This window comes from Carassius gibelio, chromosome A25, assembly GCF_023724105.1.
Source record: "Carassius gibelio isolate Cgi1373 ecotype wild population from Czech Republic chromosome A25, carGib1.2-hapl.c, whole genome shotgun sequence".
NCBI classification, from domain to species: Eukaryota; Metazoa; Chordata; class Actinopteri; order Cypriniformes; family Cyprinidae; genus Carassius; species Carassius gibelio.
In genome coordinates, this window is record NC_068395.1 from 13,396,472 (window position 1) to 13,422,123 (window position 25,652).

At 39.8% G+C, this 25,652-nt stretch overlaps 1 protein-coding gene across 1 annotated transcript in view; it reads left to right on the top strand.

Annotated features, from left to right (window-relative positions):
• Positions 1-12,679: 12,679 nt before the first annotated feature.
• The window catches only part of LOC127947493 (ATP-binding cassette sub-family C member 8-like), a 59,921-nt gene continuing 46,948 nt past the window's right edge, over positions 12,680-25,652 (top strand). Inside the window, exons 1-9 of the mRNA XM_052544654.1 lie at positions 12,680-13,266; positions 16,287-16,449; positions 17,974-18,115; positions 18,238-18,359; positions 18,936-19,102; positions 19,846-20,088; positions 21,584-21,772; positions 23,627-23,791; positions 23,880-24,035. Coding sequence (XP_052400614.1) covers positions 13,243-13,266; positions 16,287-16,449; positions 17,974-18,115; positions 18,238-18,359; positions 18,936-19,102; positions 19,846-20,088; positions 21,584-21,772; positions 23,627-23,791; positions 23,880-24,035 — 1,371 coding nt within the window. The 5' untranslated portion in view covers positions 12,680-13,242. The remainder of the gene's footprint in view (positions 13,267-16,286; positions 16,450-17,973; positions 18,116-18,237; positions 18,360-18,935; positions 19,103-19,845; positions 20,089-21,583; positions 21,773-23,626; positions 23,792-23,879; positions 24,036-25,652) is intronic.

A 25,652-nucleotide genomic window follows, 5' to 3' on the forward strand; every position in this document is an offset into this window, starting at 1 on the left:
ATAAGATGCTTTCAGTTCAGTCTCAACCACTTATTACAAAAATATGCATTCAAGTGCAGGGCCAAACTGAACCAATCTATAGCTTCTTACTTCTGGTCATTCACGCTGACAGCACTGTGTAGTGACAAACAACCTGCACTCATTCATTTTCAGTGAGTGATTTCTGGCAACACAAACACTTGAGATGCTATTTAGCCATGTCCCAATAATCACACAAAACGTGCATTCATGCTATACCATTTGAAGCAGTCCAATCAAGTTTCACTGCTAATCACAGCACTGAGCCTTCATTGCTGAAAGTGTCCAGTGATATTTTACTTGTGATTGATTCTGGTAAAAATACTGTATTGGTGTTACAATCTTACTGCTGCCATTGATACTGTTGATCATAATATTTGGCTTTGTCATTTAGAACATTTGATCGATATCTACGGTTACAAAGTTATGAAAGTCAAATGTTAATGCAAAGGAAGATATTTTCTTTTAAAGAAATTGCTGTTTAATGACTACAAATGACTTTCCTGGGTTTGTGACATCACTAACCCTGATGTTTACATAATTCCTGCCCCTGGAACATGCATATTCCTATAATGATAAGGGGGTGTGATGTTTCCAGTTGACGTACACTAGGCAGTAAGCGAATCACAACACACTGGGCCAGCTAACCAATCTGAACCCAATTGCGTATTTCTGAGGGAGGGACTTCATAGAACCAGGACGTCAACACACGGTTTTGAAAAGAAATGGTGTAGAATAAAGTTACGTTATACTACACCCCATAAACACAATCAAGCCTTCGAAAAAAGCTGATCAACTACCCCTTTAAAGACAGGTCCTTTTCTGCAGTATTACGTTTTTCCTCGTAGTAAGTTTTTCTCATCCTTAGTGCCTATTATCAATGGAGTACCTCTGGGCTCCATTTTGGGCCTGCTACTTTTTAACCTATTATATATATGTTACCACTTGTAAATATTGTTGATGCAGATTGCGATGCCAGTCCCACAGTCTCTTTGTTCTCTTTGACGTTGGAAGCAAACCCTTGTTCTGTAGCAGTCAACTCTCAAACGAGGTCATGAAAGGTCAGCAAGTGGGCCATTCCTTGGTCCTGTAGACTCTGCAGTTATTCTCCACGCATGAAATCAACAGCGATATCATCTACAGCGATATCATTGACTTGATTGCAAATTAAAACAGACACTATTTCAACTGAACAGAGATTACATAACTGAATTCAATGATGAACTGCCTTTAACTATCATTTTGCATTATTGAGACACTGTTTTCCAAATGAATGTTGTTCAGTGCTTTGGTGCAATGTATTTTGTTTAAAGCACTATATAAATAAAGGTGATTGATTGATTGACAATGAAGTTTTAGTTCCACTTCCATTGCCTCCACCCCTGGGACCACCTCTCCTTCCTCTTCAGTGCAACACAGGGCTACTTTATAGTAAAGTGCAGTTATAAGAATTGACAAATCTCGATCTCTCATCATGAATAGCAGCCATAACTGGACTGCTGGTGTCTGCCATTCAGCATGCTGGTATGGGATGAAATAGGTTTAACCACTGATCAGCACCCACCCACCAGGTGGCACTTGGTCCCGGACGAGCCCCCAAGTTGTTACCCGCCTCAAGTCTGGGAAGCCTGAGTGAGGTAAGTTAAATGTACAACACATATACACAATTAAAAAAAGAGATGCTGCAAGACAGGAGTACTGGCTGCAGTCTTAGATTATATTTAATCGATACTCAGTGATTTATCTAATTTCAGTGCATTAGCAACATTAACATTTGTAACTTTTGTAGAACAACCATTACTTGTTTCTTTGTAAAACAACACATTTCAACAAATATTGAAGATTAAGTAATCACAGCAACAATCTGCATTTCAGACTTGCCTGTGACATTAGGCTGCTTCAGGACTGGACACCAGCATGACTGGTGAGGCAGCTGAAAGAAAATAATAGGGAGGAATGGCTGAATCGGTTGGCACATTTTCTTGGGGAGTGTGCTGACTTTGTGAATCGCCCTAGCATCAATCTGGTGGTCTGCCAGGAGCCCCCAGAGCCCATCTGCTTCCCCACCAGTCCTTGGCTGCTGTCCGTCTATGGCAGGGACATCCTCTGCCAGATGGACCATATCAAGGCCAACATCACATCTGTATTTGATACCATCTTAAAGATGGATTCCACTAAACAGGTAATCTGACTCTGTACTAGGCTTATACGTTCTTAAATACTGTCAGATAGACATTGACGTTGACGTCAATAATAACATTCCATCATGAATGCAGCGTTACAGTTGTAAATTCTAGATCAGAAAGATGCTGGCTGTCCATGGTTGGAGTACAGCACACTGGATGACCTCCATTGGCAATGAGTTCGGCCAAACACTGACTAGTGTCCTATCAGTGCACGGGGGGCCTGGAAAGGACAGGATGGTGACTGGTGTCATGGAGCAGTACCACCAGGCAGCCTTTCCAGCTCCAGTGCTGCTGTATATCTGGCACTTCATGAGGAGGCTCGCTGTGAGCTGCACCACTGATGCCCATTCCCTCTACCCCACCTTCATGGGTTGTCTTTCCGCCTGCATCTTTAAGTGGTTATTCAGGGGACTTCAGGCTACTGCGGCATTATTCAGATTTAAAGGCATGTCCTTTTTTATTTGTATACACTGTATTTTTCTTCTTCTTTTAGGAAACTATGCCAATACACAGAATTTCCAACTCTACCTCCTGGAAGGTCTGAAAGGGTGGAATCAGGATCGGGGACTGTGGCAGTAACCAGCAAGCCAGCATCAGTTCTTACCTACGCTGGAGATATGGCCCACTGTGTCAACACCAACAGCCTGAAATTGTTTGGCAGGGCTTTTGTGCCAACCTTCAGGCCACCTGCTGAATACACCCGTATGTTTTACAATTTCCCAAAGCTGAAGTCAGACCATTCTGGTTTTGTTAAAAAAGTTCAAAATATTGTATTGTAAAATAGTATTGTGAATGGCATCACCTCATCACTTTTATTCCCATTACAAATATAACATTTGCGAATATAAAAGTCTGATTAAAGTTTCATCTATGAATGATTAGTAGTTTATGTGTGTACAAAAGGATTTTTTTTTTCATTGTGGAGCTGTTCAGTATAAACTACTTCCTGAGTCAGACTGGAGAGCCTCTGACGGTGGACCCTGACTAAAAAAAAAGAAAGAGGACATGCTGGAGTGTGTGAATGAAGGCGAGGTTCAAGATGAAGGCTTTGGGGAAGACCATAACATTACTGTGTCAAGTCTCTCTGATGACCCAAGCTTCTCTGTCTCCTTCCACTCTGTCTCCTTCTCCCAACTTGCTACCAACCCCTCCCTGCCTGTTTCCTCTACCGTGACGGCTACCGCCTCTGACTCTCAACCTGCCATATTCTCCACCCTGGCTGCCACCTCCATACAGCCTGCTGCCTTCTCCACTCTGGCTGCTGCCTCCTCCATCCAGCCTGCTGGATCCTTCTCCCAGCCTGCCACCTTCTCCACCCTGGCTGCAGCTTCCTCCACCCTGGCTGCTGCATCCTCCATCCAGCCTGCTGCCTTCTCCACCCTGGTTGCAACTTCCTACACCCTGGCTGCTGCCTTCCTCCACCCTGGTTGCCACCTCCTCCATCCATCCAGCCTGCCACCTTCTCCACCCTGGCTGCTGCCTCCTCCATCCAGCCTGCCACCTCCTCCATCAATCCAGCCTGCCACCTCCTCCATCCATCCAGCCTGCCACCTCCTCCATCAATCCAGCCTGCCGCCTTCTCCACCCTGGTTGCAACTTCCTACACCCTGGGTGCTGCCTTCCTCCACCCTGGCTGCTGCCTTCTCCACTCTGGCTGCTGCCTCCTCCATCCATCCAGCCTGCCACCTTCTCCACCCTGGCTGCTGCCTCCTCCATCCAGCCTGCCACCTCCTCCATCAATCCAGCCTGCCACCTTCTCCACCCTGGCTGCTGCCTCCACCATCCAGCCTGCCGTCTTCTCCACCCTGGCAACCACCTCCTCTGCTTTCTCAGTCTTCTCCACCCTGGCTATACCACCTCCTCTGCTTTCTCCGTCTTCTCCACCCTGGCTACCACCTCCTCCACCCTGGCTTCTGCTTCCTCCATCCAGCTTTCCGCCTTCTCCACTCTGACTGTCACCTCCTCCACACTGTTTGCTGTCTCCTCCATCCAGCCTTGCCGGGTCCTGCTCAGGCCTACTACCTTCTCCACACTGGCTGGTACCCAGGACTGAATTAATAGTATTGAAAATAAAAGTTTTGTAATCATTCAATTATTATTTTTCCCTTATTATTATTATTATTATTATTTTGTTTGTTTTTCATTGTTATTGTATAATTCAAGCATAATTTAGAAAATAAATAGATTGAATAGGTTTTTCTATAGTTTTTAGAAAATAGGGGGAGCAGAGTTATACTTTGAAAAACTAAAAGAACAAACATTAATAAATACAAAAAATATCTGGAATCAGAAATGTATCCTTTCGAAACATGTTATGTAAAAAAGCTTTCAAAAATATACAGATTGATTAGTTTTTTACTATAGTTTAAAAAAAATAAAGGGAGCAGAAATATATTTTAAAAAAACTGAAAGTGCATAAACTGTAAATAAAATATCTAGAATCAGTAACATTCATTATTACAACAATAATTTATATTATAATTGTCACATGATAAATAATTTAAGTAGTGTGTAAACGCACAGTAAAATAGAAAAAAAAAAATCTGTGAAGAAGTATTATAAACATACACTTTCAAAAAACTATCGGAGGACAAAGTCTTCAAAGATCCCTTTCTTCTCTTTTCCTTTCCTTTACTCTTTTTTTCTATTTTTCCTCTTTCCATTTCCACTCCTTTCTTCCCCCATCATGACAGACATTTTCCCCAGCCTCTTCAGTTCACACTCCTCAATGGAGTGTTCATCAGCAAAAGTCTCATATTTGAGAGTCATTACACTAACTGATTCTTAAGCTGAATCAGAATTTATTGGATTCGTGTAAGGCAGGTTTGGACATCATTCATATGGACAGGTTCATGTATTGAACCTTTAGAAACAATATAAAGCAGACATTAATTATGATAGGTGTGTGATCCTGGGAATTCATCATGCACAACTGGAGATCTTTCAAGTGGAAGCATCTCACCCTTTTCTATTTTCATGCCCACTTCATGCTAACTTTAGCTGCTTATCAGTCAACCTGACTTGAATGTTCCACTCCTTGTTTCTCAGGTTTGACTTCTCATTGGAGAGACGAGACAACTCACTGGATATAGCCTGGGTTTCGCATCCACAGCTGGGCCAGTTTTGGCATCATGAATGGATTTGATTTAATGGTCCAACAAATGGTATCAGGATAGCCATGATCCACAGACCATTGTTTTTTTTAGAAGACTTTCTGATATGACTCTTCAGCTCATTGTTTTTCTGTGCAATCATTCCTTCAATTTTTCCAATTTCCTGGTTGTTTTTCCACAATTCCTGGTTGAGATCAATCACTGCCTACTCCTCTTTTCTTCTGTTTCAGCCTTTTCATTAATCGCATCACTGGTGCATGAAGCCACATTGTGGTTGTGTTTCTCATATCTGATTATGACAGATTTCAGATTAGTCATCAGCTTAAACATAGCTAATGTTCTTGATAATGCACATGTTCAGATGTTCAGTTTATTATGTTGACATATATCCAGTGGCCATATTTAAAATGTTCCAAAATGGAAAGCCTATAAAATCTTTGATAAAGTGTAAAGTATTAGCAACATCTTGAGACATTTTCCAACATTTTTACCTTTCTACCATCTGTTCCACTTTGTCAGTGTTTTCAGTGATTCATGCTTAATGGCCAAAGTGATTTAATTCTGTTCATCAGCAGCCTTCAGTGCAGAACGTCCCAGGTTATGCTTGTAACCATGGTTCAATGCAGGGAACACGATGCTGCATCCAAAAATGCTATGGGAACACCCCCAGTGTGACCACGCTCTGAATCACATGTGTAATCAGTCCAAAGGAAGTGCGAGACATCACGGGTGGGTGATATCATTGACCAGGAAGCTTAAATGCACATGTGGTGGAGCCGGCATCAGCTTCTAGGAATGAAGCAAGTGCTGTCAGAGATGCAGTGTCTCGTTCCCTTCAGAAAGAGCTCGGAGTGGCTTGCATATCAAAGCCATAAAAACGTAAAAACGCTAGTGGCATGGACCATCCTATAGAGTTGCAGATGCCCTGCATAGACACACCTGCCAGGAAAGTCTTAGAGGCCCCCATACTTCTCGTAGAATGAGCCTTGACTCCCATCACTGTATGAGTAAATCTCATGCGATGTCAAGCCAAAGCTCAGGATTTATGCTTTCACACTACTCTATATGGTCCGATCAACAAGCTGCATGTTGACACTATACAGGCCAAATATACATGTAGGAGCTTCCTGTCAGGGCCGTGAAGAAGGAGAACTCAAATGCAGAGGATACGTGCAACAGTTTATTGGGTACAATAATAAAAAATCCCGAAATAATCCAATGTAAAAAAAAACACTCCAGATTCGTCCGTACAGACACCTGCGGACACAGGCTTTAGAGACCACCTCTGGTGCAATGCCCAACGGGAAGTGGAAACGAGACTGAGGATCTCGGGCAAACGGCCATCCGCAAAAACTCCCCGTCTATGCATCCTGAGCACCGCAGTCAAAAGGTGAGGAAACGGACACACAGCACAAGTAAGCACAATCACAATGACAACACGAAATCTACTGACAACCAGGGACAGACACAGCAGGGAATATAAGGGAGAATGGGAACAGTGAGAGAGAATGGCAGGTGAGGGCAATCAGCTTGTGATCTGCACAGACAGCGCTGATTGCCCAGATCACAAGCTGCAGAAAATGACAGGACACAGACAATCGAGATAAGCCAATGAACCGTGACAGCAGCCCCTCCCCTCCCCCTCAGGGACGCCTCCTGGCGTCCCCGGAGGACTCATCCTGACGCCGATGGAATTGGTCAGTGAAAGCGCGATCCAGAATGTCACGAGCCGGAACAACAGGCTCTCAGGGCAACCCGCGGGCACTGTGACTTTTCGCAGAGCTGAGCGGACTGTGGATTCCACCCCCCAGGTGACCATCGCTACCACCCGATCGGGGGGCAGAATGGTTACCGGAAGGATGGATCTTGGTTCAGCCTCAAAGATTCGCACAAGTGCATCAGGCTTACCATTCTTGGACCCCAGGTGGTAGAAGATGTTAAAATTGAACCGACCGAAGAATAGTGCCCAGTGACCTCCACGCCCTCTAACCAGTGACGCCACTCCTCCAGCGCCAACTTAACAGCCAGTTAACTCTCTATTCCCGATGTTGTAATTCCCTTTCGAGGGGGTTAAACGATGAGAAAAAATGCACAGTGATGTACTCTGTCATCCGAAAGTGACCTGATTTTGTGGCAAAATTGCCCTTGGTCCCAACTATGACGCATCCACCTCCACAACGGACTGAAGAGACGGATCTGGAGTAACAAGAATGTTAGCCGAAACAAAGCAACTCTTTAAATTAGAGAATGCAGCCTGAGCCTGCGGCGACTAATAGAAACTAGGGCTGTCAAAAATTAACGACGTTAATTAGTTGTTTGTCGTTAATTACGTCATTTTTTTTTACGCATTTCACGCATGCGCAGTGTGACAAATTATGCAGGTCAGGAAAGTCTCGTGGATCTCTGAATTCTCAAGATAGTAAAAAACAGCGCCGCGACAAAAACACCGAAGAAGCTTAAAGGAACACTCCACCGTTTTTTGAAATAGGGCTTATTCACATTATTTCCTACATTTAGATAGGTGGGCAAATGCATTCACATAGAGTTGATGTTTTCATGTGTTGCGTGATTCTCTGCGCCGAAGTAGCAGTGCTTCGCCTGTGCTTCCCCATAATATAGTCCCAAGTCAATATCTGCCTAGGAAATCGCCTAGTGTTAATCTGGATCGCTATTTGTACTCGTTGTGAATACGCAGGCCACAAGAAGTAATTAGGTGGGTTTTTTTTATTTTTTTGATCACTTTTACTCAGGCCATGCTAGCTGGCAACAAAGGATTCCATTCATTGTGCTAAGCTAAGCTAACGCCGACCCAGTCAAACTAAAACAATGCATGCACTGACACAAAAATGCATTTGCCCACCTATCTAAATGTAGGAAATAATGTGAATAAGCCCTATTTAAAAAAACAGTGGAGTGTTCCTTTAAGGTTTTACCCCAGTTACTCTCAAATACATTCATGCCAAGCTCGATAAACAGAGAAGACTTTGGTAGTTGATACGCTGGAGCTTCTTCCTGTTATAGCAGTGATCCTCAAATCTGGCTCGCGAGATCCAGTTTCTTGCAGAGTTTAGCTCAGACTCCAATTAAACACACCTGCCTGTGATTTACTAATGATCCTAAAGACACTGATTAGCAAACTCATGCGTGTTTGATTAGGGTTAGAGCTAAACTTCGGAGGAAAGTGGATCTCGCGAGCCAGATTTGAGGATCACTGTGTTATAGCGTCCTGTGTTTCACACTGCGCATGCGCAGAACGCCTACATGCAATGCAGCGAAAATTACAGCTGTTTGGAAAAGCATATGCATTTTTACTTGGTTTTACTGGCACTTGAAGCCTTCAGAACGTGAAAATATCGATCCTAAAGTATTGTGGCAGAGCAAATGAACACTTCCCAAAAACAAGAGTGCCCAGAGTGCTGCTTATGTGATTGTGGCACGTGTTTGTGTTTCTGAGTTCATTCTTTCAAATTTCTCTATGCATAATTTCATAGATATGTGGCTATATTTAACCACTGGTTCACCTAAAACTCTTACACTATCTGTAGTTAAATGGCATGGTTTGATTGATATAGTGCTCAGGTAAATTTGATCTAAGTAAATGTTAAACTTTTGAAATTCAGAAAAAAAGAACCACATGATGAAACAATACATGAAAATTATGTATCTGTGTCCTGTTATTTATCTTTTGGTATGCATTTCAGAAAAAAAAATGGTTAGGATTCAGGTGTAGTTGCAAATAGTGATTAATCATGATTAATCCACTGAAAATTCTGATTAATTTAAAAGCCCTAATAGAAACATCTTCAAGTGGAGGTGAGATCCGTCAGAGGGGAGGCAACCTGGCCAAAATTCTGAATGAACTGCCTGTAAAAATTGGCAAACCCCAGAAATCGATGGACCACTCTACGACTATCTGGGTTGGGCAAATCAGCAACTGCTTTTACCTTGGCAGGATCAATTTGAATTCCTTTGGGTGAAAGAATATATCCCAGGAACGGAACCGGCCGTGCGTGAAACTCGTGCACTTCTCCACCTTGGCAAATACATGATTCTTAAGCAGCCGCTGGAGCACTTGTCTGACATGTTGGACATGGTCGCGCTCGTTCTGGTAGAAGATCAGGATGTCATCAAGATAAACAAATACCAACTGGTCGACCATGTCTCTAAGCACGTCATTGACGAGTGCCTGGAAGACTGCCGGGGAGTTAGAAATATAGTCCAAAATATTTAAAATGCCCCGTGGGGGTGTTAAAGGCGGTCTTCCATTCATCCCCCTCCCTAATCCGAAATAGGTGATAAGCATTGCGAAGGTCCAACTTCGTAAAGATGGTCGCCCCCTGCCAGAGCTTGAAGGCCGATGACATCAACGGCAAAGGATAACGACTCTTGACCATGATGTCATTCAAACCCCGATAATCTATACAGGGACGGAGCAATCCATCCTTCTTCCCCACGAAGAAGAACCCTGCCCCAGCCGGAGAGGATGAGGGCCTGATGATGGCAGCTGCCTGAGAATCATTTATGTACTTCTCCATGGCCTCCCTTGCAGGCCCAGAAAGAGAGTAAAGGTGCCCCCTAGGTGGAGAAGTGCCAGGCAACAGATCAATCACACAGTCGTATGGGTGGTGCGGAGGAAGAGATGAAGCTCGGGACTTACTGAAAACCACTCTCAAGTCATGATAAGCCTCTGGTACATCTGCCAGGCTCACCGGCTCCTCCTGTAACACAGAACAAGACATAACAGGGGAAAACACAGGACCCAAAAATTTAGATAAATTTCCGCCGGGCTCTCCTGATCTGCATGGGCTCCTCCTCAGGCATGACAAGACGCTGAGAAGTTGCGTCACCCGCCTCTCCATCGACCACGCCGGAGAAGTGCTTGTGAGAGGCCACGCCACTCTGATGCCAGGACCGGAGAGCTATCCGGTTGTCCACGCGGATGGTCGAGGTCTACTAAACCATTGAGGCTGGGCGGCAGTTCGAGAATAAATGCGGACATGCATTTTGACTTCAAAGTACACTGGTACGATTCACTCTAAACTATGCAAAAACCTGGTGACGCCTCTGTGCACGTGCAGTCCTCAAATCATGCAACAGCAAAAGAAGAGTTCGATCAATCATAGTGCTAGGTTCTTCCTCCAAATAGCAAGTGGGGACGATTGACAGATGCGTAAAGCCTATCATTAAAAAGAGACTGAAAATCAACACCAATAAAGATTCCCGCTCAATCCCCCTTCCACTCCTGCCGTTTGACTGATGAACAGTAAACTACTGTAATCGTAATAATAATTAGTAATAATTTCTGACTCATGGCTAAAGTTAAGTTTCTCCAGCTCTCCCCAGGTTGGCAAAAGAAGCATCTCAAGATGCATCAGATTGATGCTTTAAAATATGGAATATTTAAATTTTTCTTACAGGGGAGCATGCCCCCGGACACCACTAGAGGGGTAATGTCCTTCTCACCTTTTTAACCCCTGACCCGTTTTCATGCCTGAACATTGCTTACTGAACTGACATGCAATCGACATATGTTCAATGTGTTTGCCATTAAATAGGTATTCTGGAGTTAGCTATATATAGTTTACAACAAAGCGATTTTGCGACAGTATTCAGTTTACCGCTCTAAATATTATTTTCACTAAGCTTATTACACGGATCTGTGGAATACTAGATTCTGATTGGTTAGTCTCTACATTCCTTTATGTTGTGTTCATACAAACGCATTTTGCGACGACTGTTTTGTACACTATAATGGTTTATAAAATGTATAATAAGCGGTGTGACAGTATTGTATCCACTTCATGTCGGGGTCCTGATCACTCTGTCAGGGGTTATTGTGCAATAGCAACTGGACAGATTTACATTACCCCTTACTTAAAGCTGCGGTAGGGAACTTTTGACGCTCTAGCGGTTAATGAACAGAACTGCTTGCGTCTTGCGGAAGAACATCGTAGCCGGAACTACTTCTCTCTGTTTATGTCTATGAAGAATCACAAAGGTACTAGGTTACTCCGCCGCGGTATGCCCGAAGCAATCTAAAATAGTCCGAATATAAACACTTATTATAGGTGCACCCTAGTGATTCAGGACAAGCTAAAAACAGGGTTTGGAAAATGGATTCATGGTGTACTCGCTTATTATATACATTTTTCTACATTTTGAACACAAACAAAGTTATGGACAGCAGCTCTGATTGGTTGATTTCTTACCGGGAGCGATGGAGTTTCTGCAAATGGCAATAGGACCACTGGGAGGAGCCAGGGGAGCTTGATTTTTTTCACAGATTATCTGTCTCATATTCTACTGTCAGGACATAATGACAGGTTTAACAAATATGTAAAAAATAAATATTTACAAAAGTTACCTACTGCAGCTTTAAGGAATTTAATTCTCCTATTAAAACTATTTCTCTTATCCTTGTTCAGCTTGTTTAAAGTCATTACAACTCTATAACATTAAAAGTTGCTGAGCTCCTTATTGAGATTGTAGATAGAGTGACCATAATGCCTTCGGTAAATGCACTTTTGCTCCATAGGAATTGTACACATCATGACTTGTGAGTTGCTGCTGCTTTCACCTGCCCTTTTGCTACTGCATGTTGCTATAAATGTCTGTATGTATTGTGTGTGGAATTATAAAAATATATGGATATTGGTTCTCTAGGAGCAACATTGAATCTGTGAGACAAAAACATTGAAAACGTTTGGACGGGTGTATGAAGATGCTTACGGAAGCAATATTTGTGCGTACATGTTCTTGCACTACCAGTAATGGCCTCCTGGGAGCAGCATTTACATTTAGTCATTTAGTAGACGCTTTTATCCAGTGCAGCAGAGTAGCTAATTGTGCCTTTTAAGCATTTTTTTTTACCATGTCTTTTTGCACATTCTGTGAACCAATGCAGTGACATAATTGTCTTTCATGTTTATTTATAGATTTCATATATTACAACCTGCTAATTTAAGTCTTTGGTGTTAATTTCCTTTCCCTTATTAAATGTGCAATCTCTTTGTCTTCCTCCTTTTTCCATAGAAGAGACATTTCTTAGTAGCAATTGCAGGTTAACTGGTGTGCATCACTTATAAAGCAAATGCAATTATTCAAATGACTATAAATCAAGCATCTGCGATACAAAAACCTGATTTTTTTAGGCCACAATTTTGTTGTTTGCAAAGCAACGCACATGCATTAACAATATGCTGTTTTGCTTTATGTTTGTTTGATTCCTGATATATCCACTGAGCTCTTTGTTTTGAGCCCTAAGGAGGCGGTATGTTGTGCTGTGATGACGATATCCTCTGCCGACGGTCTGATTGGCTAGTTTCCACTGGCAATATCTTCAGCACCTGTCTTGAATTTGTCCCACATATACGCTTAGCGAATGATTAGTGGGTCGTTTTCGTGTAGGAAGGCAGTATTTTAGGTCCTTTTAATCCCAACCTCGACATATGTATTTCAACCAAAGTGATTACGTTTATTGGAAACTGCATTATAATCTCACGCTCTCGGTTTATCATTAAACGCAGTTGGACGCTAAAATGAATTGCGGTCATATCGGTTATGGTATTCTTCTATTGTGTGATTGATTGGCCGTAGTCGCGTTGTCCTGTTGCATCAGTGATTGATCGCTCGCTCATGTCGCGCGCGTGTACGTGACAACTGGATGAACTGGATTCCTTGACCAACTTTCAGATTGATGTTTGGGAATTTGAAACTGTCGGATTCTGTAGCGCCTCTTTTCAGCACCTTGGTTAGCTCCTTTGAGGATAAACTCGGACCCGATGGCAAAAGCACAGAAGTCAGTTATGTTTTATCAGTAACATATTCCCGTGTGTGTTAGGCGCTTATTTTGAACGGCGAGGTCTCTGGACTGGATTGAAAACATTTTATGAAATAACAGTTTTGGGAACAACTGGAATTTCAGGATGATTATCACGCGCTACAGACCGGTATGCTAACTTATTTTTGATTAATAGTAAAGTTGCTTTCATTAGACATTTTTATGAGAGTAGAGTTTTACGTGATAGCCTTCAAAACATGAAGTGATGTATCTATTTCATTCTGTATATTTATGCATTTTTGCTTTTCGACTCTATTTTCAAGTGTGCAAGTGTGAAAATAATATGCACCTTTTCCCCACATATAACACTAGCAGCTACATCAAAAGAAGGGTTGTGACGAGATACGATACAACTCAGCAGCTGCCAGGGAACAGAGCTGCTGCGCATGCGCGGTTGTTGTGGAGCGAATCCTCCGTTTCAATGGGGCGAAGCCAGAAAGATAAAAGAAATCGATGTACTACTGCCAGCTTCTCACAAAAACAATTTATTTTTTGTTGTGCTAGCCTATTGTGTGTGTGTGTGTGTGGGGGGGAGCTCTACAAAAATATTATTATTATTTTATTTTTTTTGCAAATGCACAAGGATGTCTCATCTGTACCAATGTCTGTTAATGTGTTTGGCCTCAATCTTTTATATTCAGGTTACAGTATTATTTAGACTCTATTATTATTATTATTATTATTATTATTATTATTATTATTGTTATTGTTATTATTATAATTATTATAATTATTTTAATTGAATGATGTTTTTAATTGAAAGAATAATTGAATTTAATTGAATTTAATTGAATAATTGTATGCAATTTTTTTATTTATTTATTTATTTCTCTCTCCGTGTATTAACTGTCTTTTTTAATATCTAGTAACATAATGTACATTGTTAAACAGTTAAAGGGAGTATCTCTATAACCTTAATTAATCTTCAATCTAGGTGATTATTAAAGGACACTTGTCAGGAACTACAATACATGTAGAATTCATTACATATTGACTGAAATAATATACCTCTAGGTCCTCTTTTGATTTGACATGCCGTGTAGTGAAGATTAAAGGGTCATGCTACTGATTTAATCATCGAGAAATGCTTTTTGAGGGGAATTGAATTACAGTATGATAAAATGCCAGTGTTGCTCTGCTGCATCTGCTGCTCCTAGAGCATTCAATCTAGTTGCAGATGCTTTTCTTATTCATTCTCTTAATGGACTTTGATGTGTTTTTGTGAGCATGTTTCTTTTGGGAGGCAGGAGAGTGAATTCACACTTAGTCTTTCTGAAATAGCAAATTAATAGCACACCACACCTGTCAGTAGCTTCCTTAACACCTTTAAGTAAAAATGGTTATCAGAGTATTTTTTCAAACTGCACACTTGTGTTGACACAGAAATTCTGACATAGCCTTTTTTAATTAGTCTCCACTTAAAACAGCCCATGTGCGTCTATTGCACTAGTGATGGTTTTGATAGTCTGATCCAGTGTAAATTGAACTCAAAACACAAAAAAATCTGTTCCTGTTTTGTCTTTTTCTTTTCTTTTTTCACGAGTCTGTCTTTAATTTGTTTTGTTTTGATTTGTTCTTTTTTTAAAATTCTTTTGTTTGTTTTCTTTTTTCTTTTCTTTTCATTTGTTTTATATCGTGCAGTGTGAATGAGCAAATACGCGATCTGAGAGATTCAAAATCCTACTGTCTGAAAGTGTTCTGACTGAAAACTACATTGAGGTTGACCGATAGCCAATGAGAGAGCAAGATACAGAGCAGCGGAGAGTTCGGGAGGAGTTATAGACCACAACATCAGCAAGCATGCCATCTTTTCTTTTTCCTGTCTTCGCTGCAAATCAGCGCACAGGAAATTCGTATTGAAAGCGTCTTGTGGGCTACCATTTTTAATAATAATCCCAGTTTCACTAGAGAACTCCAGTCTTGCACACATGATATCGCGTTGTTTTCTTGTCACATCTCGTGTGTGTTTGGTTGTGAAACATAGTTTGCGTGCCAGACAGAGTTGTCTAAAGTAATGCAGCGTGAAACCTTCTGTCGCAGATCCATCGCGCAGTGTGAACCATAGACTGTGTAAAAACATGGTGTGAACACTGCAGCGACTGAAATCTGGCCAAGATAGTCATGCAGTGTGAAAAGAACAGTGACCTGACTACTGTTAAAATCCTGCAGTCTGAACTCGGCTTAACCGGTTTTACTGACCAGATGCGCATTAATCATCGGCCGATATATCATGCACCCCTAGTGTTATGTTTTTTTTTTTTTTCATGTTGGTTTGTTTTTATTTATTGCTGTTTTTGTTTTGTTTTGTTTCATGATTATCAGCATCAGCAGAATAAGTCTAGATCAACTGACAGATAACAGATAATAACATTTATGCTCCAAATTTTTATTCTGAGTAAATATTGTGTTATATGGATCTCATTTATTGTCCATACATTGTGTTATATATTGACACTTTTTCAGCGATGTTTTCTAGAAATCAGCATCAGCCAGTGAGCAACCCATAGTAAACTACTATTTCCGTGTGACCTCGTCACAAAACCTTTCGTCCTTCAGCCTTCTCAAACTGTAAGTTTGCGTTGGCTTCTGAATTTCCTGACAGTCCAACCAGATCAGTCTTTGTTTACTGTGAGTCAGTTTACCGCTCATGATTATGTCTGATGTCTCATGCCAGGCGTGTACCACACCGTGCTGCTTTTTCAATACCCCCCGCAACGCAATTCTCTCCTCTCCTGCTATCCCCCCGCTCCCTCCCTCTTCTCACTCTCTGTCTTCCATCACACTGTCTCTCTCTCCCTCCTTCTCTCTCCCCTCATCAAACTCTCATGCACACACTCCGCCATACAGCTATCCTCCCACAAGGTCAACTCTCAGCATTAAGCTGCGATGGTTTTTAAAAGCATGCCCATGAGCTGTAGCTTTGCCGGTGGAATCCAGAGCAGGCGTCCCCCTGTCGGAACGATGATGTTCGGATGTGCTCATCCCATGCAGAAGCAGATCTGCTATTGTGTTCTACCTGTGCTCCTCTGTGGACAGATTATGCTCTGAGAGGATCTCCGTTAGATTTTTACCCCTTTCTTGTCCTCTGTTTCTTCCTGTTTTGGTCTTTCTTCTGCCGGATCACCTCAGAGACCCGATACCACCATGTCCTTGGCATTCTGTGGCAATGACAACAACTCGGCCGCGTACAACGTGGACGCCGGTGTCCTCAACAACGGCTGCTTCCTGGACGCCCTCACGGTGGTGCCGCACGTGTTCCTGCTCTTCATCACTTTTCCTATCCTCTTCATCGGTGAGTGTCAGAGACAGGTGAGAACTAGTGCACGCTTGTGTCACAATACTAGGTGCTGGAGTAACTGAAGAATCTTTGGCTTTACTGTAGACTGTAAGTTTAAATAAGATATATAGACAGAGGGTGGAAAGACATTGATAGATTAGTTTCGCGTAGCCAGACCTTCAGACTGGAATCCAAGGCAGTTTTCTTTGGCTAAGGCCCGCCCATGAGGCTGTTTGACCGAAATATCAAACAACCAATCACAGTTTGTTTCGTTCATCGTTATGTTCTGAAGCGTGAAAATGTCGCTCTCTGAGATATTTTAAAGATTCTGTGCTGCGAACTTTAAATATTTCACATTCTTTTGAAAATCCAGTGTGGACAGGTTTTCAAATTTACAATGTAAATTTGAACGTCACAAACCAGCAAAAATCGTGCACAAACGAATGACACCTAAAATAGATACAGTGTTTGTTTTAATGGCACAAACGGGCACAAATCGAGCACAAACGTATATTTGTAGCAATAGCCAAAAATAAAACATTATATGAGTATGCTACAAATCATTATGATATTGAGTAAAGATCATGTTCAATTAAGATATTTAGTAAATTTTTCTTCTGTAAAGATATCAAAGCTTATTTTTTTTTATTAGTAATATGCATTGCTAAGAACTTTAAAGGCAATTTTCTCAATATTTAGATTTTTGTGCACCCTCAGATTTCAGGTTTTCAAATAATTGTATCTCGGCCAAATATTGTCCAATCCTAATAAACCATACATCAATAGAAAGCTTATTTATTCAACTTTCAGATGATGTATACATCTCAATTTAGAAAAATTGACACTAAAGACTGGTTTTGTGGTCCAGGGTTACAAATATCTTGACAAAAAATATATCACAGTTTTTACAAAAAAAATATTAAACAATATCCATCTTATTCCCAATTTCCATGTCAAATGGACATTTTATCCATTATATTCCACACAAAAAATGCCTAAATTGGTTTTAATATGCAATGCATGTTGTTTGTTTTGAATTAGTATCCTCATATCCCCAATATCGAGACAGGGGTCCACAGGTCAGAGTAATGGACATGACAAAAGGTGAATGCTGCAACAGAAACTAACCCTAACCCTAACCAATTAGAAAGACATTTATCCACACGCCTACCTTTCATAATGCCCAAATCTCTCGGAACGCCTATTGCTCCAGCCTACAGTTATCACTACTTATATCCATTTTTTTTTTCTTTTTTGGGATATCAAGGTCAAAATGTGTCCCAGGGTTATTGCAACAACCTGTAAAGGACATTGATTTCGAGACACTTTTACCATTGAAACATGTTACTTTTGTCAATACAGTAAGTAATACAACTGAAAGCTCCCGCCAAATGTGTATATGTGATGTTTTTTATTAGGGATAATGATATATGGACAAACTATCTGTTCCTCAATAGTGTACCTCACTTGCTGTCAGAGAGAAATACTGTATGTTGGTGTAAGCTCTGTACTCAATGGTTTTCGATCACTGTCCTGCAGGTTGGGGGAGTCAGAGCTCCAAGGTGCACATCCATCACAGCACTTGGCTGCACTTCCCCGGACACAACCTCCGCTGGATCCTCACCTTCATCCTGCTCTTCATCATCGTCTGTGAAATAGCCGAGGGCATCGTGTCCGACGGGTGAGATTTATGCATCCATTTATCCGTCTGTCATTCTGTCTGTGTGAATCTGTTTGTTCTTATTTGGAACTGGAAATGTCGATCCGTGTCTAATATTGTTTCTCTCTCTTTCTCTTTCTCAGATTTAATCAGTCGGTCCACCTGCACCTGTATATGCCATCATGTTTGGCCTTCATGGCTGCCATCACATCAATCGTCTACTACCACAACATAGAGACCTCCAACTTCCCCAAACTACTCATAAGTGCGTGTCAGCCTTATAGTGTTTTTCGCTTATTAAGGACCGAGTTTTCTGTTATTTGGATGTGCTATGTATATGCAATTCATAATGCAAATCCCTTTTTAAAGAGCGATGGAAAGCAGCATCACCTGTAATAGGACAATTCCAGAAATTTTAATAATAGGTTTGCCTCGTGAAAGAATAATTGAATTGCTCCAGCTACATTCACACAGATCCCGTATTTCTAAAAAAACGATTGTATCGCAGTGCTACAGATTTTAATGTCCCTTAATGGTGCAGTGCTATTTTCCAACTATAGTCTCGTTTCCAGAATAAAATTGTTTGTTGCACTGAATTAAAATCATCTGAACATTGTCTAGACTAGAGATTGAAGTCGCTTGTCGTCCTGTAATCGCATTCCTCGGCTGCAATATTTTTCGAGGACGGCAGGCTTTTTTGAAAGATACTCTAACCATATTTCTCTTCGGCCATTTCAAAGGTTCACCTTCTGTGCACAACCAGCAGAGACTGATGCCTTCAGTTCGAGTGTGTGGAGAGGATGTGGTGTTATATATCATTGTGTTTATGTTTCTTTCACAGCTTTGCTCATTTACTGGGTTCTGGCATTTGTCTCTAAAACAATCAAGTTTGTCAAGTACACGGAGCACGGCATCGGGCTGAGACAGCTGCGCTTCGGGATCACAGGCTTACTGACGCTGCTGTACGGTCTGCTGTTGGCCGTGGAGATCAATGTCATCCTGACGAGGGTAAATGATCGTGTGTCTGGGATTTGTATTCCTGACCACTGGTTTCTCCATTTTGACTTCTCTTATTCTTTGACCTCTGGCTGTAATATTATTGCTACAGTATATACTGCCGTCTCAGATTATACAAAAGTCTGATCACGTTTGCTGACAGACTGAAGGGAATTCAGGTTTTATCTGTCGGGAATACAGAGTATTGTCTCTCCCTCTTCGTTCCAAACTTTTTTCCCTCTGTGAAACAAAAATAGGAGATATTTAGTAGAGTGTCCTAGCTGCTCTTTTCCATGCAATGTAGGCAAATGTATGCGGTTAAAAAAATATGTATATATTTTCAGTTTTCAGTATAGTATCAATAATAATAATAATATAATGTTATTAATAATATAGAAAAATTATTGTAATGTTAATATTTTCAAGTAGTGCATTTTGCTTTGAAACATTGTTCATTTGCAATATTCTGTAACTAATTTGATATGAAGCAACCTATTTTCTTTCTTTTTTTTGAATAATTATTGAGTGCCTGAAGTCATTAAGTTCCACAATCCAGAAATAGTTTGCAAATGGCATTTTTTTTCTCAATCATCAATCTTTTTCACATTGTGAAATTTATATGAGGAAAATAACTGTTTTTAAATTCTGTTCTTCAAAGATGAAATCGGAAACCTTGCGTTTTCTTTCATGTACAATTGGAAGAATTTTGACAGTGTTTTCTCTGCGGTTTTCTTCTCTTTTTCTTTTTTCTGCAGCGATATATGTGTTTTGCAAACCCCACTGAAGTGAAGCCCCCAGAGGATTTACAGGACCTGGGGGTTCGATTCCTGCAGCCCTTTGTGAACCTGCTGTCTAAAAGCACATACTGGTGGATGAACACCTTCATCACCGCAGCACACAGACGCCCCATCGATCTGAAGGTCATTGGCAAGCTCCCAATCGCTATGAGAGCTCTAACTAACTACCTGAAGCTCCGCGAGGCCTTCGAAGCCCAGAAGGTATGTTTTCCCAATCCGTCATATTTGTTACGTTTTTTTTAATTTATTCAATTTTACCTTTACTAATACTATATTTAGGCAAATTCCCTTATTCTCTCTCTCTCTGAATGCTAGGATGTGACGCCAAACAATGAGTAAAAGAAAACTTTGAAGCCTAAATTCAGACAGCAGAAGTAAAAAGCTAAATGCAGACTATAACCAAACTTTGAGTTGGAGTGGTTTGCGAAAGCGGCATTATAAACACAGCGATATAGTGAGAGTTCATGACATGCGACGCGAGTGCAGTGTGACATCGGTTACGTCTTGTGTGATGAAAAATGCTGCATATGATTAGTTCCATCCTCTAGTGCAATAGTTCATGATTTGCACAACATCCAGATCTATTCTGGTGTGCAGTGCCCATTTTTTACCATCTAATCAATTCCTAAATGATAAAAATAAATCCCTGCCATAGATTTGGTCTTCACTTAATGTCAGAAATGCACTAATGTAGGGGTAAAACAGGTTCAAGAAATGGATTCGCCTTGGCTGTAAGGAAATATCACACCCAGATAACAGGGAACATTCTCAGGACGTTCAGGCAACGTTCTCTCAGAGTGATCAACAAACATTTGTTCAGATTTATCTGGTCTTTAATGTTCTTAAAACAATAGCAAAAACAAACCATGTTGTTTATACATTGTTCATGTAATGTTTATTTTATTATTTTTAAATGTTTATTTGGACTTTTGTTAAACATTTTAGAATGTTACGACTTGTTTAAAGAACTGGACGCTTTGAACTTTCAGGGGACATAAAATACATTAATTAAATTACACTTAATGGGAATGTTAGTAAAAACATTTTAAGTACATATTTTTGTTAGCTGGGCATGGAGTAATTAAACACAAAGATATCAACACAAAATAGTTCATTTATCGTTTTAAAATACGTTATAATTCAAAATACATCTTAACTGTAATTTGCATTATGGGCTTATTTTCAGGTCACAATAACCTTAACTTTATATCTACAGTTTTTGGTTTAGAAAAACGACTGGGGCAGAGTTAAAGAGATTCAGAGATTTGTGTTTAATTACATTTCAGATAAAAATGCATTGCTGACAATTCCCAGATACAGCAAAAAGCTGTTTGAAATGGACAGAGCAATCCATAACAGTACTGTAATTATGCATGTACGCTGCCGTTGAATACATATTAGCATAAGAAAATGCAAGGAGGAAATATTTTCTCCTAATTTCTCAGTATGTCAACAAAAACTGATTTTTTTTAATCCAAATAGAAATGTTTGTTTGTTTGAATTATTTCTAAGTCATTGATCTTCATAATCATAAGACCAAAAATGTGCCATTTGTATCACTAATCAGCTGTTTAGTAAAGAAAAGGCGATTCCTTACAAGCTCACCCTTTAGTCAAGTCATTCCTCCTTTGTAGTACGCGACTAATGCTTTCAAAACAAATCTGGTTATATTCATATCTGCTGTTACTATATTCAGAGGCCTCAAGACACTCAGCTGCAGGGGCCCAAGTGGATCTGGACGGCCCTGCGACAGGCCTTTGGAAGACCTCTGTTTCTCAGCATCACCTACCGTTTCATGGCAGACCTGCTTGGCTTCGCCGGGCCGCTCTGCATCTCAGGCATCGTGCACCATCTCAGTAAAGAGAACCACACCATTCAGCCTCCAGTAAGAACATTTCTGTCTTCTGCACCCGTCTGAGCCACATGTACAACAGCCCAGAATGAGGCCAGAGTGCTGGTTGGTCCAAAAGTAAAAGACTGAGACTGAAATGCAATTCTTGTGTTGTGGTCAGGAATGAGCACTTGTGTTCTCTTAGGTACTGTGAAGGTAAAATTAGAAACCGGTGGCCATGGCTGTGTCTTTTCATGTAACATTTTCATCTTGGGTTACAAAGCGGTCTGTCGTCACGCTGCTGTCATCAATTATTAAAATGTTTAACAGCATACTGTCTGACTCTCGGATGTCGGATGGTGGCCTGTTTGGATGTTTTTGTATGATGTAATTCACTTCACTACACGGAGTTAGTGATGGCACAACTCTGATATAAGATAAAAAAAAAAAAATCTACATAGCAATAAATGGTTGTATTCATTTATGTAGGCTTTGCTCTAGAAGGGAAGTTATCCCATGTTTTTATGTTATATAGATAAAAATATGTGTACAGTTTTATGCAATTTATTAAATAATATAACACTTATTTTGGTAACATTTATTTAAACTATTTATTTATTTATTTATTTATGTTTGTTTTTTGAGAAAAAAAATATTTATTTATTTATTTTTAGAGGGGCATCAGCTGTAGACCTTGCTCTAGGGGAAAGTTATCTGATGTTTATTATTAATTCATAACTTTTTTTAAATATATATACAGTTTTATACAATTTGTTAGTTGGATTTATTTCATTTTATTATAAAATAAATAAATACAACTAATGTTGTTGTAATAATAGCATATATATATATATATATATATATATATATATATATATATATATATATATATATATATATACACACACACACACACACACACACACATTTTCTTTCTTGCTTTACAAAAAATAAATATTTATTTATTTATTTATTTTTGAGAGGGGCATCAGCTGTAAACCTTGCTCTAGAAGGGAAAGTAATCCCATATTTTTATGTTATTAATTTATAATTAGTATAAATGTGATGATATGTGAATAAATATGATTTATTTTGCTAGCATTTATTTGTTTGTTTGTTTTTATTTTTGAGAGGGCCATCAGCTGTAGCTCTTGCTCTAGGGGGAAGTTAGCCCATGATTTTTTGTTAATTATAATTAATTAGTGCTATTAATGTATAATTAATTATAAATAATGTGTACAGTTTTACTCAATTTATTAAATATTGTTTATTTTTGTAACAGTATTTATTTAATATTCATTCATTTATTTTAACTGTAGTGCATAGTATTTTCTCTTTAAAAACATAAATGGGTAGATAATGATCGGCAGAAAGTGTGACTTGATTGGACGAACCAAATTCATCCATATAAGAAGATGATTTCTAAAACATTGAATAATATTTTAAATAAACTTTTGAGGGGACACACATCTGCTTGAAGCAACAACCAAAAGTCATAATTCATTTTCTAATAGAGAAAGCATGCTGTGATGTGGTGTGACCCCGCGAGATTTATATTTCAGAAAATGTATTCACTTGCCAAAGGCAAACATAAACTTGAAGAGTTTGTTATAGCTTCATTTTGCGCCTTTATACAGTAGAGATGAATTTTCCTTTATTTAAGAATAAGATGAAAATGCAGCGAGGAGACTTACTGTTCTGTCAGAGGTGGATCTTTTTCTTTGGTTTAATTGATTCATTTGTTGCTGCTTCACTAATCTTTAACTACATGATATAACTGTATAATATAGCTGTGCTTCCTCTTTAGAGGAACATTGCCGATTGGTGACAGGATAGAGCCGTAGTAAGGAAAGATGAGCTTTATAGAGGACAGTCATGGCTAATGCTAAATGGTTTGGTGTGTTTCAGGTGAAGCATCTTGGAATCTACTTCATCTCCTCCCAGGAGTTTCTCGCTAATGCTTACGTCCTCGCCGTGCTGCTGTTCTTCGTTCTGCTCCTCCAGAGGACTTTCCTCCAGGCCTCCTACTACGTTGCCATCGAGACTGGAATCAACCTGAGAGGAGCCATTCAGGTCAGCGCTGTGGAGGCGTCAATGACTGCCCAACGTCTGATTGCCAAAGTCCCTTCAAATAATATGATATATTCGGTTTCACTTCCAGACAAAGATCTTCAATAAAATAATGCGTCTCTGCACCTCCAACATGTCCATGGGGGGAATGACAGCGGGCCAGATCTGCAACCTCGTGGCTATAGACACCAACCAGCTGATGTGGTTCTTCTTCCTGTGTCCCAACCTGTTCGCAATGCCAGTCCAGGTAATGCCTTTCCTTTCTCCATTCAGTTGACCATGTGTTTCAAACGCATTGCAATATTTGCCTCAGAGAAGCAGTTTTTAAATAGATATTCCCTCACATGGGTTCTCATCTGGGATGTTATCTGTACTTGACCCACATAGGAAGAGATGTTGCTTTCAAGTCCGACATGTCCAGTGCCAGCAAGAGTCAAAGTAATGAATTAAGAGCTGATCTTAACTTGACTATTTTAGAGATTTGGATTTCTGCTTTCCTTAATCTAAGATGCTGTATAGTCAGTGTCTTTAATTTATTTCTATCACAGATTCTACAGATCCCAGAATTTGCACTGGCAATCCAGTTACATCCCAACACTGTAGCCAAATTGGTTAATGTATATAATGTAGTCTATATTACAGGCCACATTAGATTACATATATTATATATATACACACACTTTAGGTTGTTTTGTTTGTTTTGCTTTGCTTTCGGTTTATTTTATTCTGCTTTGTTTTGTTTGCTTTTTGTTTTGTTTAATTTTTGTTTTACTTTTTGTTTTGTTTTTATTGCTTTGTTGTCTTTTGTTTTGCTTTGTTTTTGCATTTCTTTTCATGTTTTGTCTTGTGTTGTCTCATTTCCCTTTTTTTTTTTTTTTTTTTTTTTTGCTTTACTTTGTGTTGTTTTAAAGGGTTAGTTCACCCCAAAAGGAAAATGCTGTGATTAATTACTCACCCTCATGTCGTTCAAAACCTGTAAGACCTTCGTTCATCTTTGGAACACAGTTTAAGATATTTTTGGTTAAACCGGAGCGATATCTGACATCATGCATCGAGAAAAACGCAACTGAACTGTTGCCAGGTCCAGAAACGTAGTAAATCCATTATTTAACGGTCCATATGACATCAGGGACTCAACTTCAGTTTTGCAATGCTACAAGAATCCTTTTTTTTTCCGCAAAGAAAACAAAAATAACTTGGGAGAGAAGAGTGGTCGAGTAAATTGTGTTAAGTCTTCCACCATTTTAGAGAGTATTACAATGCATACGCACGCTTTCCCCCCGAGCGTAAAAAACACTTATTCAAAGATTACGTTCATGCACGCGCTATCTTTGCTCAAAAAAACAAAAGTATTCTCGTAGCATCGGAAAACTAAAGTTGAGTCACTGATGTCACATGGACAGTTTTAACGATGTATTTACTACGTTTCTGGTCCTGGGAACATTTCAGTTGAGTTGCTGTCTATGCAGGGTCAGATATCTCTCCGATTTAATCAAAAATATATTAATTTGTAATCTGAAGATGAATGAAGGTCTTACAGGTTTGGAGCAACACGAGGCCGAGTAATGAATGACAGCATTTTCATTTTGGGGTGTTTTCCTCTTTTATTATTTTTTTATTTGTTTTGCTTCGCCTTTTGTGTTTTGTCTTGATTTTGTCTTCTTTGCTTCATATCATTTGCTTTTCTTTATTTTATAATGGCCTTGTCATTTATCCGTTTAAATTTATATTAGGGCTGTCAGTATATAAAATGTTTTAGTGTGATTTAATCTTGTAATTTATCCTTAGAAAAACAGTTGAGTTCTGAAGAAGAAAATGAAAAAAAAAGAAAATTATAAAAATAAATAAGCCTTTTGTGTTATAT